Source organism: Chiloscyllium plagiosum, chromosome 28 (assembly GCF_004010195.1).
Source record: "Chiloscyllium plagiosum isolate BGI_BamShark_2017 chromosome 28, ASM401019v2, whole genome shotgun sequence".
NCBI classification, from domain to species: Eukaryota; Metazoa; Chordata; class Chondrichthyes; order Orectolobiformes; family Hemiscylliidae; genus Chiloscyllium; species Chiloscyllium plagiosum.
In genome coordinates, this window is record NC_057737.1 from 8195041 (window position 1) to 8207952 (window position 12912).

The 12912-nt window shown below is 45.1% G+C and overlaps 1 protein-coding gene across 1 annotated transcript in view; it reads left to right on the forward strand.

The window, feature by feature from the left end:
* Positions 1-2443: 2443 nt before the first annotated feature.
* The window catches only part of LOC122563930 (multidrug and toxin extrusion protein 2-like), a 45769-nt gene continuing 35300 nt past the window's right edge, over positions 2444-12912 (forward strand). Inside the window, exons 1-2 of the mRNA XM_043718199.1 lie at positions 2444-3493; positions 10876-10977. Of these exons, the coding sequence (XP_043574134.1) occupies positions 3347-3493; positions 10876-10977 (249 nt within the window). The 5' untranslated portion in view covers positions 2444-3346. The remainder of the gene's footprint in view (positions 3494-10875; positions 10978-12912) is intronic.

The window sequence follows — 12912 nt, forward strand, 5'->3', positions numbered from 1 at the left end:
ATACTAATGAACCGAAACCTGTAACCCATTTTAAAAGATGAAAGACTTATCAACAATCTAGGTTTGTTCAATGTATAATTTCAGTTGCATGACACTGTAAGCTGAATTGAATTGAACTGAATTTATTGAATTGAATTTATTGTCACGTGTACTGAGGCACAGTGTGAAGCTTTGTCTTGCGAGCAATATTGCAGATCACAAAGTTAAGTAGCAGAAATAAGTAAATAATAGGTAAACAGCGGCAAAACAAAAACACAGGTACAGGCGAATGCTCAGAGTTTGTGAGGCCATTCAATATTCTAACAACAACAGTAGGGTAGAAACTGTTGCGAAACCAACTGGTGCATGTGTTCAGGCTTCTGTACCTTCCCCCCGATGGTAGAGGTTGTAGAAAATCATTGGCGGGGTGGGATGAATTTTTGAGAATGCTGGAGGCCTTTCAAGGGGCCTGATAGGTGGATTCTATAAATGGGAGGTTGGCCTTTGTGATTGACCGGGCTGAGTTCACCACTCTCTGTAACCATCTCCAATCTTGAATGGTACAGTTGCCATACCAGGTGGTGATACATCCAGATAGAATGCTCTCGATGCCGCACCTATAAAAGTTGACAAGGATATTCGCCATCATGCCAAATTTCCTTAGCTGCCTGAGGAAGAAGAGAATTTGTTCGGCCTTTGTAACCAGTATGTCCACATGAAGAGTCCAAGAGAGTTTGTTGTGGATGACCACGCCCAGGAACTTGACACTCTCCACTTGTTCCACCTCCGTGCTGTTAATGTGTAGGGGGCATGACTAACATCCCGCCAAAAGTCAATAATGAGTTCCTTGGTTTTGCTGGCATTGAGAGCTGGGTTGCTCTCAGTGCACCATCATTTTCCAGGTATTCCACCTCCTGTCTGTAGTCTGTTTCGTTGCCTTGTAAATGGCATTCGTCTGGTAATTGGTGACACATTCATGGGTATACAGTGAGTACAATAGGAGGCTGGGTACGCACCCCTGGGGGGCTCCAATGTTGAGTGTTAGTGACGATGAAATATTGTCCAAATTCTTCACTGATTGTGGCCTGTGGGTCAGGAAACTGAGGATACAGTTGCAGAGAGTGGGGCTTAGTCCGAGATCACTAAGTTTAGTAATCAATCTCGAGGGGATAATAGTGTTGAAGGCTGAGCTGTAGTCAATGAGTAGGATTCTTACGTAGCTGTTCTTGGTGTCAAGGTGTTCTAGGGAGGAGTGAAGGGCAAGTGATATGGCATCTGACATGGATCTGTTGGTCCAATAGGCAAATTGGAGTGGATCAAGAGTAGTGGGGAGGCTGGAGTTGACTAATGCCAAGACCAGCCTTTCAAAGCACTTCATGACCATAGTATTTAGGACCACTAGGCAGTAATCATTGACACATGCTGCATGAGCTTTCTTAGGCACAGGGATGATGTTGGCCCTCTTGAAACAGTCAGTGACAGTGGCCTGCTGCAGGGAGAGGTTGAAGATGTCCAAGGAGACCTCTGTCAGTTGATCTGTGCATGCTCTGAGTGCACGGCCTGGCACCCCGTCTGATCCCATCACTTTCCTTGGATTCACACGAAGGAAAACTGATCTGACCTAGGACGCAGTGACTGTTGAGATAGGCTCATCAGGATTTGTTGGAATAGGTGTTACCTCTCCGCTGAAATTCTGCTCAAAGTGAGCATAGACAGCGTTGAGACGATCTGGGAGGGATATATCTGCTATCTTGCACTGTCTCTTTTTAGAACCCGTGACGTCATTCAGTCCTTGCCATAGTCACTGGGTGTCTGTCTGGACCTCTAGTTTGAATCGGTATTGGTCCGTGGCTGTCTTAATGGCTCTGCGGAGGTCATACTTGCATTCCATATATTTCTATCAACTTTTATTTCTATAAATTCTGTATCTTATGGTCTTATGCTCAACAACCACCTGATGAAGGAGTGACGCTCCGAAAGCTAGGGCTTCCAAATAAACCTATTGGATTACAACCTGGTGTTACATAGAACATAAAACATATAACAATACAGAGCAGAACAGGCCCTTCGGCCCTCGATGTTGCGCCGACCTGTGAACTATTCTCAGCTCGTCCCCCTACACTAGGTGTTGTGGAATGATTTTAAGGCAAAGCTATTTAATTTTTTTGAACACTAAAGGAATTAAGGGTTATGGTAGGAGGGCAGGTAAGTAGAGCTGAGGCCATGAATAGACCAGTAATGATCTTATTGAATGGCTAGCAGGCTGGATGGGCCGGACGGCCTTTGCCTGACTCAGAGGTGAGGGGGCGTGGCCATGACTGAGGGAGGCGGGGTGAGCACGGAGGGGCGGGATTATATTGGAAGGGGCTCGGCTGTAATCTTTGATTGGACGCCGCAGCAGAGGCCGGGCGGATCTCACATGTGATTGGCGGAGCTATCACTGGGAGGTGGGGTCTGCTCCGGAAGGGGAATTGTGATTGGGTTGGGCTTTGGCCAATCACCAGTGGTGTTGAGCCGTGTTGGAGCGGCTCGTGCCGAAGTGAGCTGTTACCTGGAGACACCTGGAGCCTCCCCGCCCAGAGACACCTGGAACCCTCGGGACTCCCCGACTAGAGACATTCCCACTGCCACCTGGGCTGCCTGCCAGGACACACCCGGACTCCCTGACTAACACGCCTAGAGCCCTCGGGACTCCCTGCCTGGAGGCATCTACACTACCACCTGGACTCCCCGGGGCTCCCTGCCTGGAGGGAGGTTCGCTACCACCTGGGACTCCCTGGGTGGAGGAAGGTTCACTACCACCTGGGACTCCCTGGGTGGAGGAAGGTTCACTACCACCTGGGACTCCCTGTCTGTAGGAAGGTTCGCTACCACCTGGGTCTCCCTGGGTGGAGGGAGGTTCACTACCACCTGGGACTCCCTGCTTGGAGGGAGGTTCGCTACCACCTGGGACTCCCTGTCTGGAGGGAGGTTCACTACCACCTGGGACTCCCTGTCTGTAGGAAGGTTCGCTACCACCTGGGACTCCCTGGGTGGAGGAAGGTTCGCTACCACCTGGGACTCCCTGGCTGGAGGGAGGTTCACTACCACCTGGGACTCCCTGGCTGGAGGGAGGTTCACTACCACCTGGGACTCCCTGAGTGGAGGAAGGTTCACTACCACCTGGGACCCCCTGCCTGGAGGAAGGTTCGCTACCACCTGGGCTCCCTGTGTGGAGGGAGGTTCACTACCACCTGGGCTCCCTGTGTGGAGGGAGGTTCACTACCACCTGGGCTCCCTGGGTGGAGGAAGGTTCACTACCACCTGGGCTTCCCGAGCTGCGCCTCCCAGCCTCCCGCAGTGAAGGCCGTGGCTCCGATCCCAGGACATGGCCCAGTCCCCGGCCGTGAGCTTCAGCGAAGCCATCCCGACAACAGGCAGCCCCGTGGAGCTAACACCGAGGAGCGTGATCGGTATCAGCGCCGGCAGTTTCTGGAAGGAGGTGCGGGAGCTGTCCCGGCTGGCTGGCCCAGTGGTGAGTTTCCATCTGAAAATGACTCTTAATCCTCTTGGCATTCAGAGGATGCTGACAGCTCATTATAAAGTGGATCCTTGAATTGATAGATTTCTATTATTTTACATTACAATAGGGTTGAACGATATGATCAGCCATGGGCTAGCAGGCTTGAAAGGCTGAGTGGCTGCCTTTGGCCCTAAAAGCATTGCATAGAAGGAGCCAAAACCAAAACTAATCCTCAGATAAAACTGGTTTAGATAGTGGCATAATTATGTTTTGACTCTCCCAAGTCCCAGATTCATCTGGATTACTCCCAGTGCTACCAGCTAGTGAGAGTAGGAATAGGAGGATAGATGCATGGCTGTAGAGCTGGTGAATGGGAGAGGGATTCACATTTTTGGCTCATTAGAATCTGTTCTGGGGTAGGAGTCACTTGTACAAAAAGGATAGATTGCACCTGAATTGGAATATACCGGCAGGGAGATTTGTTAGAGCTGCTTGGGAGGATTTTATAAAGTAAGGGGGGTGGTGGGGTGGGACCCTGGGAGATACTGAGGAAAGAGATCAATCGGAGACTGATTTGGAAATGCCGGTGTTGGACTGGGGTGTACAAAGTTTAAAATATTTATATTTATAATAATTTCTATAAATTCTGTATTTTTGGTCTTATGCTCCACAACCACCTGGTGAGGGAGCAACGCTCGGAAAGCTAGTACTTCCAAAAAAACTATTGGACTATAACCTGGTGTTGTGTGATTTTAAAATCTGAGACTGGTTCAGTTGAGAAAAGAGCAAGTCAAACAGTCAGGGCAGGCAGGGACAAGGTAGGACTGATAAATTAAGCTGCATTTATTTCAATGCAAGGGGCCTAACAGGAAAGCAGATGGACTCAGGGCATGGTTAGGAACATGGGACTGGGATATCATAGCAATTACAGAAACATAGCTCACGGATAGACAGAACTGGCAGCTGAATGTTCCAGGATACAAATGCTACAGGAAGGATAGAAAGGGAGGCAAGAGAGGAGGGGGAGTGGCATTTTTCCTAAGGGATAGCATTATAGCTGTATTTAGGGAGGATATTCCTGGAAATACATCCAGGGAAGTTATTTCAGTGGAACTGAGAAATAAGAAAGGGATGATCACCTTATTGGGATTGTATTATAGACCCCTTAATATACAGCGGGAAATTGAAAGCAAATTTGTAATGAGATTTTAGTTATCTTTAAGAATAATAGGGCGATTGTGCTCGGAGATTTTAACTTTCCAAACATAGACTGGGACTGCCATAGTGTTGAGGGTTTAGATGGAGAGGAATTTGTTTAGTGTATACAAGAAAATATTTTGATTCAGTATGTGGATGTACCTACTAGAGAAGGTGCAAAACATGACTTATTCTTGGGAAATAAGACAGGGCAGGTAACTGAGGTGTCAGTGGGGGGCCACTTTAGGGCCAGCGACCATAATTCTATTAATTTTAAAATAGTGATGAAAAGGATAGACCTGCTCTAACAGTTGAAGTTTTAAATTGGAGGAAGGCCAGTTTTGACAGTATTAGGCAAGAACTTTCAAAAGCTGACGGGCAGGTGTTCGCAGCTAAAGGGACAGCTGGAAAATGGGAAGCCTTCAGAAATCAGATACTGAGAGTCCACAGACAATATATTCCTGTTGGGGGGGAAGGAAAGGCTGGTAGGTATAGGGAGATTGAGGGTTTGTTAAGAAAAAGAAGGAAGCATATGTCAGGTATAGACAGGAAAGATCGAGTGAATCCTTAGAGATCTAAAGGCCACTAGGAGTATACTTAAGAAAGAAATCAGGAGGGCAAAAAGGGGACATGAGAGAGCTTTGAAAAATCCAAAAGGTTTTTATAAATACATTAAGGACAAAAGGGTAACCAGGAGGAGAATAGGGCCCCTCAAAGATCAGCAAGGAGGCCTTTGTGTGGAGCCGCAGGAGATGGGGAGATACTAAGCAAGTATTTTGCAGGAGTGGAAAAGGATATGGAAGATGTAGAATGTGGGGAAATAGATGGTGACATCTTGAAAAAATGTCCATATTACAGAGGAGGTGGTGCTGGATGTCTTGAAACATAAAAGTGGATAAGTCTCCAAGACCTGATCAGGTGTACCCTAGAACTCTGTGGGAAGCTAAGGAAGTGATTGCTGGGTCCCTTGCAGAGATGTTTGTATCATTGATAGTCACAGGTGAGGTGCCGGAAGACTGGAGGTTGGCTAACTTGGTGCCACTATTTAAGAAGGGTGGTAAAGACAAGTCAGGGAACTATAGACCAGTGAGCCTGATCTCGGTGGTGGGCAAGTTGTTGGAGAGAATCCTGAAGGACAGGATGTACATGTATTTGGAAAGGCAAGGACTGATTAGGGATAGTCAACATGGCTTTGTGCGTGGGAAATCATGTCTCACAAACTTGATTGAGTTTTTTGAAAAAGTAACAGAGGATTGATGAGGGCACAGCAGTAGTTGTGATCTATATCGACTTCAGTAAGGCGTTCGACAAACAAGGTTAGATCTCATGAAATACAGGGAAAACTATTCATTTGGATACAGAACTGGCACGAAGGTAGAAGACAGAGGGTGGTGGTGGAGGGTTGCTTTTCAGACTGGAGGCCTGTGACCAGTCGAGTGCCACAAGGGTCGGTGCTGGGTCCACTAAATTTCGTCATTTACATAAATGATTTGGATGTGAGCATAAGAGGTACAGTTAGTAATTTTGCAGATGACACCAAAAGTGTAGTGAACAGTGAAGTAGGTTACCTCAGATTGCAGTGAGCTCTTGATGAGAAGATGGGCTGAGATGTGGCAGGTGGAGTTTAATTTAGATAAATGCGAGGTGCTGCATTTTGGGAAAGCAAATCTTAGCAGACCTTATGCATTTAATGGTAAGTCCGAGGGAGTGTTCCTTAGCAAAGAGACCTTGGAGTGCAGGTTCATAGCTCCTTGAAAGTAGAGTTGTAGATAGATAGAATAGTGAAGGGAGTGTTTGGTATGCTTTCCTTTATTGATCAGAGTATTGAGTATTGTTGGGAGGTCATGATACGGCTGCACAGTACTTTGGTTAGGCCACTGTTGGAATATTGTGTGGAATTCTGGTCTCCTTCCTATCGGAAGGATGTTGTGAAACTTGAAAGGGTTCAGAAAAGATTTACATGAATGTTGCCAGGGTTGGATGGTTTGAGCTATATGGAGAGGCTGAACAGGCTGGGGCTGTTTTCCCTGGAGCATAGAAGGCTGAGGGGTGACTTCATAGAGGTTTATAAAATTATGAGGGGCACGGATAGGATAAATAGACAAGGTCTTTTCCCTGGGATGGGGGAGTCAGGAACTAGAGGGCCTAGGTTTAGGGTGAGAGGGGAAAGATATAAAAGAGACCTAAGAAGCAAGGTTTTCACACAGAGGGTGGTGTGTGTATGGAATGAGCTGCCAGAGGAAGTGGTGGAGGCTGGTACAATTACAACATTTAAAAGGCATCTGGATGGATATATGAATAGAAAGGATTTGGAGGGATAGGGGCCAAGTATTGTGAAATGGGATGAGATTGGGTTGGGATATCTGATCTGCATGGATGCGTTGGACCAAAGGGTCTGTTTCTGTGCTGTATATCTCTATGACTCTATCTGTTATTTCTGCGCACTGTAAGGTCACAAGTAGTAGATGAAATGAATAACCAGTTAATCTGAATTTAAAAGCAGAAATTGTCAGTAGGTCTGGCAACATCTTGGAGAAAAATTAGAGTTAACATTTTGAATTTAGTGATCCTTCTTCCGAACCAGTTAATTTGATTTCGGTGCTGTTATAGTCATGCTGTCATACAATATACAACTCCACGCCACCTTGTCATGGAGCCAGTGCTGAAAGCAAATGTGGTTATCGTCATTCCTTTGATCAGGGATAGTTGAAAATCTATCATCATCTAGAAAGAGCACTTCCTATCCACAGTTCCTGCATTTATTTTATGTTTGCATCTCGTGTGGTTAGCACTGCTGCCTCACAGTACTAGGGACCTGGGTTTGTTTCCAGACTCGGGTAGCTGCGTGGAGTTTGCATATTCTCCCTGTATCTGTGTGGGTTTCCTCTGGGTGCTCCAGTTTCCTCCCACAGTCCAAAGATGTGCAGGTTAGGTTGATTGACTACACTAAATTGCTCACCATATCCAGGGATGTGCAGGCTAGGTGGATTAGCATGGGAAGTGCAGGATCATAGGGATAGGGTGGGTCGCTTTTCATAAATTGTACAACAGCATTTCTCATTCAGTCTTGATATGTCTACTGTCATAGTGTAGTTGAATGTTCTTCTCTCTACATGGTTATATGGAATAAATCTCCTCTAATGTTGCCATCCTGTAATTGATACAACATACTAACCATCATCCCTTGTCCCTTCTGTTTGGAGTAGTTATCCACTTTGTCCTTCTTCACTGCCTTTTCCCCATTGCCCTGAAAATGCTCACCTCTTCAATTCCCTTTTAGAATGTTACTATTAACCTGGAGCCACCACCAGACTGCAAACAAAAAGTATAGTTTATTTGTCTTTTGATCTGCATCATCTGGTCTGCAACTGATTGTCATTGGAATCAATTTCCCCTTTTTGACCCGAAAGTAAATCCTTTTATGATTTTGAGCACCTCTTGTGAAATCTCTTGAACAATCCCAGTTTCCTGTCTCTGCAGATCACTGCGTCAACATCCTGGAATTCCCTCCCTAATGGCATATGGGTCTACGTCCAGCATGTGGACTGCAGCATCTCTAGAAGGCAGCTCATCCTCACCTTCTCAAGGGCAGCTATGAATGGGAGATAGAGAGGACTGCAGATGCTGGAGATCAGAGTCAAAAAGTGTGGTGCTGGAAAAGCACAGCAGGTCAGGCAGCATCCGAGGAGCAGGAGAGTCGACATTTCGAGCATAAGCTCTTCAGTCCTGATGAAGAGCGTATACTCAAAATGTTGACTCTCTGCTCCTCGGATGCTGTCTGACCGGCTGGGCTTTTCCAGTCCCACACTTCTTGGCAGCTATGGATGGGCAGTGAATGCAGGTTCAGCCAATGATGCTCACATCCCATGAGAGAGCAATTTAAAAAATAAACTGTTACTATTCCTGGGGAGGTGATGGCCTATTAGTGTTACAGATGGACGTAAATCTGGAGACACCGGTCATGTTCTGGGGACCGGGGTTTGAATCCTGCCATGGCAGATGGAATTTGAACTTCAGAATAAAGAGTCTAATGATAACCATGAGTCATAGAGATGTACAACATAGAAACAGACCTTGGATGTAGGTTTGCTCGCTGAGCTCGAAGGTTCATTTCCAGATATTTTGTCATCCTACTAGGTAACATCTTCAGTGGGCCTCAGGTGAAGCACTGCTGAAAATTCCTGCTTTCTAATTATATGTTTGGGTTTCTTTGGGTTGGTGATGTCATTTCCTGTGGTGATGTTATTTCCTGTGGTGAAGTCACTTCCTATTCTTTTTCTCAGGGGGTGGTACATGAGGTCTAACTCGATGTGTTTGTTGATAGAGTTCCGGTTGCAATGCCATGCTTCTAGGAATTCTTGTGCGTGTCTTTGTTTGGCTTGTCCTAGCATGGATGTGTTGTCCCAGTCAAAGTGATGTCCTTCCTCATCTGTATGTAAGGATTCCAGTGAGACATGATTAATCCAAAATTAATCTAGTCCCATTTGCCAGCACTTCGCCCATATCCCTCTAAACTCTTCCTATTCACATACCCATCCAGTTGCCTTTTAAATGTTGTAATTGTACCAGCCTCCACTACTTCCTCTGACAGCTCATTCTATACACGTACCACCCTCTGCATGAAAAAGCTGCCCTTTAGGTCCCTTATATATATTTCCCTTCACACCCTAAACCTATGCTCTCTATTTCTCGACTCCCCCATTCCAGGGAAAAGACCCGATCTGTTTAGGATAAACATGTCCCTCATGATTTTATAAACCTCTATTAAGTCACTTCTCAGCCTCCGACGCCCCAGGGAAAACAGCCCCAGCCTATTCAACCTCTCCCTATAGTTCAAATCCTCCAACCCTGGTAACATCCTTGTAAGTCTTTTCTAACCCCTTTCCATTGTCAATTGTTGGAAAAACCCATCTAGGTCACTAATGTACTTTAGGGAAGGAAACTGCCACCCTTCCTGCTTTGGCCTACACATGAGTCCGTTCCTACAGAAATGTCGTTGACTCTTAGCTGCCCTCTGGGCAATAAATGCTGGCCTAGCCAGCAGCAAATATATCCTGTGAATAAATAAACATAAACCTCTCCTGGGCCTCGACTATTAAAACTGACTTTGTCTTTATTAACAAAACTGCTTGCAAGAGTTAATCTGTACTATTTCACTTTAGTGATATTGAACAGTAGGGAGAAATTGCAGTTTATTGCTGTTGGGATTAAGTTAGTTAGAACAGCGTGCACATTCATATGTGTTACAAACATGTAATTCTTTACTGATGGTAACATTACGGGCAATTTGTTGAACTGAATCTGTGTAAAACAATGCTATTATTATCTCCAATTTCGTGGAATTTTGTGTATTTAGAATAATAAATCAGTTATGCTATTTTAAAATCCATGGAGTTTTTCTTTGCATTTATTGACTGCATGTGTCACTGGTAAGACCAACATTTATTGCACATCCCTAATTACATGGGAGAAGATGGTGGCAAGTGGTTGCAGCCTGTGTGCTCAAGGTCATATCAAACTGATGTTTTCTTTGCTTACATCCAGAAGTGCTCTTATACACAACTGAACAACTTGATATTGGGTAGAAAATTCCAGGATTTTGCGAAGGAACAGGGCGGCACTGCTGCTTCACAGCACCGGGAACCTGGGTTCAATTCCATCCTCGAGCGACTGTCTTTGTGGAGTTTGCACATTCTCCCCGTGTCTCACCGAGTTTCCTCTCACAGTCCAAAGATGTGCGGGTTAGATGGACTGGTCATGCTAAATTGTCCTGTAGTATCCTGGAATGTGCAGGCTAGGTGGATTAGCCATGGGAAACGCAGGGCTACAGGAATGGGATGAGTCTGGGTGAGATGCTCTTTGGACGGTCAGTGTAGACCTGGGCTGAATGCACTGCTTCCACACTGTGTGGATTCTATGACTTATAATTTTTGAGTCAGGGTGGTGTATCACTTGCGGGTGCTGATCAGTTGTCCTTGACCTTCTAGCTGGTCAAGATCATGAGTTGCAGACGTGCTCTTGAAGAAGCCTTGATGGATTTCACCAGTGCATCGTGTAGATGGTACAGAGTGTAGCACTCTCTGTCCATAATGGAGGGAAGAGTGTTTAATATGGTGGATATAGTGCCAATCAAGTGGACTTAGTTTAAGTAGGTGTTTGAGTAAAGCCTGATGACCAATTTCATCTTTTTTCAACAGTTTTTTTCACACCTGATGATCTTTAATATAAGTGTTGTCAGCTCCATATTCTGTGGACACTTAGGGAAGGTGGAGTTGGATGCTGTTTCACTTGCCACAGCTGTAAGTATGTCTACAATGATGTATTGGATAGAAGTATCTGTTTTATAATGTACATGGCTGTGCAATAGATCGTATACATTTGTACAATGTGTTAATTAATAGGTCAAATGCTTTTTCAAACTTAAAAAATTCAGATGATCGCACTGAGACAAACAGTTTGAGAAATCGTGGGTTCACTCCTGGGTCTCTCCTGATCAAGCTGCTATCAGAAGAGAAAAGTGTCCTCATTCAGTCAGGTGGGAAAATATCTGCCAAAGGTTCTGTAATAAACATGATTCTGAGTAAACTGAGTCAGAGCTCCAAGCCCCACTCCAGAAATGTGAGCACAATATACAGGCTGCCTCTCCCACTGCAGAATTGAGGGAGTACCATGCTGTCACAGCTGTGTGGTCCTTCAGATTTTGTGTAAAACCAAGACGCTATCAGCCGCCTCAGATGGATGTACAAGGTCCGATGGGACTATTTCAAAGAGAAGCAGGGCATTATTCCTCAGTGAATTAGCCAAATTTTATTTTCTCAATTAACATCATTAAAACCAAGAGTAGTAGAATTGTGGTTGTTACTGGAACACTGATCATTAAGCCATATCCAGTGATTGGAAGCCACAAGTTCAAATCACAGTACAGGATGTGAGAAATTTAGGTTCAATTAATTAAGTTTGAAGCTAATGGTCATTGGCAGATTGTCGTAAATATTCATCTGGTGTCATCTAATTTATTCACTTCGTTACGGAAGCAAATCTGCTCTCCTAGCTGGTTGAGTGCACACATGATTCCAGACTCTCAGCAATGTCGTTGACTCATAACTGCCTTCTGAAATAGTCTAGTAAACCACTCAATTGCCAAAGTGGCTTACCCAGTGTCTAAGCAGTTGTAGATTGACAATATGGTAGGGTTCAGTGTCGGGTCCCTTGCTGTTTGCAATATCCGTTAATAATTTAGACACAAATTTAGGTGGTTTTATCAGTAGATGACACATAAAATTGGTGCTCTGACAGCAAGGAGGCAAGTTTTAGACAACAGGAAGATATAGATGGGCCAGTTAGGTGGGTAGAACAGAGACAGATGCAGTTTAATCCTCAAACGTGTGAAATGATGCATTTTTGGAGGGTTACCATGGCAAGGAGGTACATGGTGAATGGCAAGAAACTCTGGTGAAGAGTCATTTAGTCTTGAAACGTAGGCTTGCTCTCTCTGTGGATGCTGTCTGACCCGCTGTGATTTCCAGCATTTGTTGTTTTCAGTAAAGACTTCATCAGCTGTAGTAACTTGCTCCTATATGATGAATGGCAGGGCCCTGGTTATTCGTATCAGCTGGACATTTGTGTGCAATTCTATCGATCCTTGAAGGCAACAGAACAGGTAGATAGGGAGGTTTAGAAGGCATTTGGGATATTTTCCTTTATTAGTCAAGGTATTTGATACAAGAGCTGGGAGATTATAATAGAGCTGTAGAACATGTTAGTTAGGCCACAGTCGGAATACAGAGTGCAGCTCTGTTTGCCACCCGATAGGAAGGAATTAACCTCTCTGGAGAGGATGGAAGGAGACTCACTGGAATGTTTGCCTGGCCTGGAGCAATGCTATAAATTCTATGTCTTGTGCTCCTGCTGCCACAGCTGCCTGACAAAGGGGCAGCGCTCCGAAAGGTAGTACTTCCAAATAAACCTGTTGGATGGAAGAATATGTCAGGTATAGACAGGATAGATTGAGTGAATCCTTAGAAGAGTATAAAGGAAGTAGGAGTATACTTAAGAGGGAAATCAGGAGGGCAAAAAGGGGACGTGAGATAGCTTTGGCAAATAGAATTAAGGAGAATCCAAAGAGATTTTACAAATATATCAAGGACTAAAGGGTAACTACGGAGAGAAGAGGGCCCCTCAAAGATCAGCAAGGCGGCCTTTGTGTGGAGCCACAGAAAATGGGGGAGATACTA